At 37.9% G+C, this 6,132-nt stretch overlaps 1 protein-coding gene across 1 annotated transcript; it reads left to right on the top strand.

The window, feature by feature from the left end:
- The first annotated feature begins 5,016 nt into the window (after positions 1-5,016).
- gnrh2 (gonadotropin-releasing hormone 2) lies at positions 5,017-6,001 on the top strand. Its single transcript, XM_084704252.1, has 3 exons — positions 5,017-5,154; positions 5,458-5,541; positions 5,808-6,001. Exons 1-3 carry the CDS (start codon positions 5,017-5,019, stop codon positions 5,844-5,846), a joined length of 261 nt encoding a protein of 86 aa, XP_084560378.1. The 3' UTR covers positions 5,847-6,001.
- Positions 6,002-6,132: the final 131 nt, after the last annotated feature.

Here is a 6,132-nt window from a genome sequence, read left to right as displayed (position 1 = left end):
AACCCTTTACCTTCTAGCTTCACCTTGTGTTTTGATCATCTGAATTACATTATCGACATAAGGACACCTTTACTGAAGAATGCTGTATTTCAATGCTGTCCCTTTTGATATTGCTCAGACATTGAATACATTGTTACCTTTTGTTAATGAAGCGTGCCATGAAATATTTTGCAGTGATTGTTTCTTTCAGAAAAGTCTTCTTGCAGCGTAAGGAAATCTTGGGTTAACCTGAAAGCATTCCTATGAGTCTTAGTAACATTTTAAGAAGAGTTTAGGTAACCTCTATTCCATCTCGGTCAAGGCAGGATATGACTGGAAATTGTGTATTCCCCTGACAATTTCCTGTTAAGTAATTTAATATCTGTCTATTTTATCCGTTGACTGAGATGAAATCGAACTGACCCCTATCCTGGTCTGTTGGACCAGTCTACTGTTTCCAACCGGTCTGATTGTAAAATGATTGTAACTGTGACGATAAATGGGGGTGGTGTCTCTGAGACATCTACATATTTGATGATATGAACTGAGAGAAGTCGTGATCTGAGGGTGTCCAATTAGGTGAATAGTATTGTTTTAAGTTCCCAGTTCTCCATATATCTCAATGTTTTAGTATTAACAGCTATATAAGAGCCATGAAACCCAGGTAAAGCTTTACCTGAGGCTAGTCAACACCATAAGGATTAGATACTCCATCTATGTTGTAGTGGATGGCTATGGTTTGTTCTGGATTTTCCACGGTGTTGTTAAAAGTAGAAGTTCCAAATATCCTGCACTTGTGTATTTTTTTAAATCAAGAAAAAAAAAATGATTTGATGAGATCGATTTGCGCCTTGCGTCAATTTGCACCAAAAGAAGCCCTCAAAATGAGCAAGTCAATGAATATGTAACGCCAGACGAGTGTCTTGGCCTTAAAGAAATGAAGCGGCATTTCATTTAATTAAGTCTCAAGCTAGGTCTATTGGTTACCATTTTAATGAAACATGATCCACCTTAACGGCCACACGCTTCAGTTAATCAGTTGAGCTGTTCTCATTTTGTCATTTCATGTTGGCACATTCTTCCAAAGCATCACAAGTGCCCATAGCTTACAGTTGATTACATTTTCTTTGGATTTGTTGTTTTCTTTAAATGGAGAACATCTAAGAACATTTGGTAATCAGTGTTGTGTCTGTGAAGCAATGGGAGTCTCAAGACAGTTGTTAGGATATTTGTGTCAATCCTTTCTTCAATAATGTGGGTTTGTCAATGATTGTGTCTGTTTGGCAGATTGTTACCTTAGTTTTCTGTACCTTTGACCCCTAAGGAATGACACTGTGCCAACATCTAACCCCTGTTGATTCCAGGCTTCATGGTGGCAGAAAACAAAAAAAAAAGTGCCTCACGGTTTGTTTTTTGGGAAGGAAGGAAGATTGTCAATCATTGGTAGCCTAATAGTCCTAGAGGTTCCATTCCCATTCATGCCAATGCAGGGTTCACTTTGAAAATCAAAGTCCATTCCATAGATGGTTGTGTTCATCTTTCCTCCACTCCATCTCATTCCATTTCACTAGAAAGCCCTTGATTTATGTGGTCAAGTGTCATGTGACTCCTGTATTTTATCCACTGTTGGACCATACAGCCCTCCTTTATATAATGACAAATGAACCCGTAACATCATTTCACCATTGCTTCATTGACCTATCATTACAAAGGGAAGCCTGGTGTGTCTGAGCCCTTGTTCCATGCTCCCACTGGTTGCCATTCAATTTAAACCAAGCTACAGCCCCTAAGAGCATTTTGAATGTGTTGGGCGAGAAAGCTGTTTTGTGGTGGGGTTTCATAAAATTCAAGCTTATATGACGTTAAGCATATGTTTCCAGTTCACCAGTTCACCTCTAACCTGTTCTTCTTAACTTCCCTTTCTGTCCCACATTTTCTCCTTCTCACTTTCCCCAGGAGATCTTTCATTGCCCAACTCTCATTTGTACATAATGTAAGGTTATTTATATTTCATTCCTGTCTGCTGCCTTGCTTTTTATTTTATTATCTCATTGTCTTTATTTTAAGAAAATGTATATTGAAACTGTACTGGGACCATTTTGAAATGTACTAGATGTGCTTCCCTTTTGGTCATTTTAAATTTGGTATTGTCTTAAGAAATTCCTATTTGACTTAACATCTGTTTATTTTCTCGTTTTGTTATTCAAAATTTGAATATATGTATATATATAATTATATATATATGTTAAAATTATATATAATTATATAATGCCAAATGGCCTTTCTAAGCAAGATACAGTTCAAACTTAATAAAGTGCTTGAGATTTTATAATTGTGTGTGTGTATATAGTTGGGGTAGCATTTACACGTATAGCATTTTCCTACATAATACCAATATTGCAATCTGAACATCAGGTTGCACACCATCTTAAGTCACCACAATGTACCACACGCAACACTAATTAAGGCTATTCTAAATATGACTAATGGTAGTTTGTCTCATTACAGTTGAGCTCCAACAGGTCATGCACTCTAATTGGCTGTTTGTATGGACTGGTGTCAATCAGTGTTTGAACCCTACCCTCATTCAAATATTCATGATGCTTTTAAACTCAATAGAATTAGAAATCTAGAATTTTTGCATAGAAAGAGATTCAAAGCAACATGCATGTCCTCCTTTGCAATGTACAGTATTAATGTAGGCCTGTTTATTGTAATATTATTTGTAACTTAAAAACCTTCAAACCACGTTGCAGTGGTTGATTTGGTTGAAATGTACCATATCTAACTTAAATCTAATATTGCTGACATATCTTGTTTGTCAATGCAGTTAAATCTTATATCTAAAACTGAAAGATACCCAAATATAAAATAAAACTCAAATTATATTCCTGAATTTGAAAGATTTGGTGTATTGAACAGTAATAGTGACAAAAGCTAAATCTTTTAATCAGAAGATTGTGTGTGGTTTCCTGCATATGTCGGCTAATTTTATGAGTGGTTGTTATCAAATAAGATTTGGCCAAAAGGGAAGCTTCTCTACAACTTTACTTATTTCACCGCACAATCTCCCGGCGCTCCAGGAAGAACTATCTGGGCGTCTCTGGTGACTCATGCCCTCTCCATCATGGTAAACATTAGCTTCCTCCAATCCCTTCTTGCCAGCTGGAGGGTCACAGGGTCAGTCCAGGGAGATCAACTATGTCAACAAAAATCCGACACAACGTCAAACACTATCTGAATAGGGCCTCGACCTGCATTTTAAACCTGAAATTTAACTTGTCTCGAAGTCATTTCCCATTTGCAAGAGTGAAGTCTGTCACGTATTGAGAGTAATGTTGGCATAGTGGGGGTCTATATGTCACACGTGGCTCTGAGGTAGACCCTAGTTGCAAAAAGGGAGTCCGCACGTGAGGTGCCATGGAATAGTCTACCTAAGAAATAGAAATAAAAAATCATAAGGCGTAATGTGACAATTTGTGAATCAGTAGTGTAGTAGGGAGTGAATGTGTGATAGGCCTACATCTGTATAGCCTATAGGAGGTATTGGTAGGTGCAGAAATAATAAAGCCACAAAACAAAATTGCTATTTAAGTGCTGCTTCTGACCCACAGGCATGTGCGACATTTGCTGGCCTGCATAAAATCCTCCACCCGCAACATTTCACAAAAATATTTTTTAAATAAATGGTCGGTTTAGTTACGCTACGATGCATCCCGGCAGGGTTGCTTAAGTTGAGGGAAATTTTACAGTGTGACCCTTTGTAGTTGATGGATGGGTCCATCATTGAAGATGCTACTCGCTTCTTGGACTGTCTGTTCTCCACATTTTTCGATGTTTCTTGCTGCACATCCACAGTGTTTCCACATTACACAGACCATTACAATTTGGGGGAAAGGGTCTTGAACCAAATAACTTCTGTCCCGCATTGAAAACTGCATACTGTACTTGATACTCTAAATAGGGATGCCCTCATGGTTGAATCTAAAGAGATCTGGCCCTATTCTAAAGCACAGTTTAAAATGTTATTCAATCTGAATCTTGTTATAGGCCTTAAAATTACCATTGAAGCTGGCATGTGTAAACATCCCCCTTCCGGACTGTTGCTGTGTAATTAAACATCACAAGATGAAAGTACATCAGGACATGCACAGTTTTATTTGTTGATTTACCGCAAGGGTGATTGGTAGAGAAGGGCAGGGGGTGGGGTGACAAGTCTATCCCAAGGGTTCAAGACTGTTTGAACATGATAATTGGAATTGAGCGGGCTTTACGCAAACCCATCGTCCCCCAAGACTACTCATCTGACCACTGGGAGTGAAAGGACCACAGGGGTCAATGATGGGCAGGGCGAGAGTGTGGGTTGGAGGGAACATTTAAATTCGGGGCATAAATTGAGGAGGCTGAAGAGAGCTCCATTCTCTCTGCACTCTACATTTTCACTGGGATCTCTGGTCTGCCACAAGGTTCCAACAGGTGAAGAAACAGAAGCAAAGTCGGCTCATAAGAAGATCTACTGACAACTATAGCAACAGACTGTGTAGCACAAAGGTATAAACTAACGTAGGACCTAAAACGTAAGGATGCCAAAAGTGGCTTTTGGAACATTTTTACTTTTTGTATCATTATTTATAGCAAAAAAACAACAACATGAGTTCATAACCTGTATATTGTGTTTGTTTTATTATTTGATTAGGCTATTATTCTACCATGCTCCAGATTAGTGGTTAGATTAGGATTTAGGTGAAAATATTACAACAGCAAGACTAATTTGAAATACTAAAACAATTTTCTTTGTTCAGGCTTTTACCTTTTAAATTATGAACGCACTGAAACTAAGATATCTTGATCCAACCGTACACAATTTTATATAAAAGGGTATCAATAGACAAGGCTTGGCATTCTAAAATATTAATATAATTCATGTTTTTTTTATGTTTCTCATTCTCATTGCCAATTTTTCCCCTCCGTCCCCCATTGTCTGTGCTTTGATGGTGCATTTGTTCATTTTTCTCTCTTTTCCTTCCAGCTTTAGTGATGGTGTGTGTGGCTAGACTGGTGTTACTGTTGGGCTTGTTGCTGTGTCTGAGAGCCCAGCTGTCCTCTTCCCAGCACTGGTCTCATGGCTGGTATCCTGGGGGAAAGAGGGAGCTGAACTCATTCAGCACTTCAGAGGTGGGTAACCGTAAAGGGACAATGGCATGAAGTATGCAATGGCTGTATGTGCGTACAGGATACATTTAGTAATTAACACTTAAAGACACCTGTCTTTAAATTGTTTTATTGCATTTGGTTTTTTCTCGTATCAATTAACCTATAAAAAACACAACATAATTAGCCTATTGAGCAAATAAAAGTATGCTGCTACAGATTCTGCTGTAATTAATTTATGTTGCTAAACTGGTACAAAATCAATGCCATAAACCTTGAATCACTTCTTCAACCTTGTGTTTTCTCCACATCGTCTTTTCCTGTCAGATTTCTGAGGAGATAAAACTATGTGAGGCAGGAGAGTGCACTTACCTGAGACCTCAGCAAAGAAACATCCTGAAGAACATTCTTGTGAGTGAATGGGGTGGAAAAGCCGTAATCATAATTCAACTTGGATGTCACATGTCACTGAATTTACTACAAAAGTATTTAAATTTTACTTTAAACTTTTAAGGAATATAGAATACTTATACATGTTGTAGGCCAACTGCATCTATGATGTTAAACAAATCTCAAGTGTGTTCAATTCAAACTAAATGAGATGTGTTCAACACTCTAAAATTGCTTCTGTTATCTTAGCGGTCATGCTAAAACAGTTTTTAAAACCCTCTTCATAGGTGGATGCCCTGGCCAGAGAATTCCAGAAGAGAAAGTAACATCATGGTAACCCTATACCTGGCTCTAGTTAAGCTTACCGTGAAACGAATTGCTGATGGCTTTACCAGTGGTTTTGTCCTTTCTGTAAGCCCACTGTTCTGTTTTTTTCTTGATTTGTTATGGAGCATATTTCGTTAAATTAAAATTAAACAATTGTGGTAACAATTCCTGCTTCTTATATTGACTCTAAATCACAGATGTCATTTCCTGTAATAAAGCATCTATTTTGTTATAAATGTTCCCCCGCTGTGTTATTTTTAGATTGATTTTGGTGCCTATAGCCTA

Source organism: Hypomesus nipponensis, chromosome 9 (assembly GCF_054491055.1).
Source record: "Hypomesus nipponensis isolate SF chromosome 9, ASM5449105v1, whole genome shotgun sequence".
Classification (NCBI taxonomy): domain Eukaryota; kingdom Metazoa; phylum Chordata; class Actinopteri; order Osmeriformes; family Osmeridae; genus Hypomesus; species Hypomesus nipponensis.
This window is presented reverse-complemented; position numbering and strand designations above follow the sequence as displayed.

Coding starts and splice junctions, on each gene's coding strand:
- gnrh2 (XM_084704252.1), top strand. CDS start 5,017: ATGGTGTGTGTGGCTAGACTGGTGTTACTGTTGGGCTTGTTGCTGTGT. Junction 5,155..5,457: donor ACTCATTCAGCACTTCAGAG/GTGGGTAACCGT, acceptor TTTTCCTGTCAG/ATTTCTGAGGAGATAAAACT. Junction 5,542..5,807: donor ACATCCTGAAGAACATTCTT/GTGAGTGAATGG, acceptor CCCTCTTCATAG/GTGGATGCCCTGGCCAGAGA.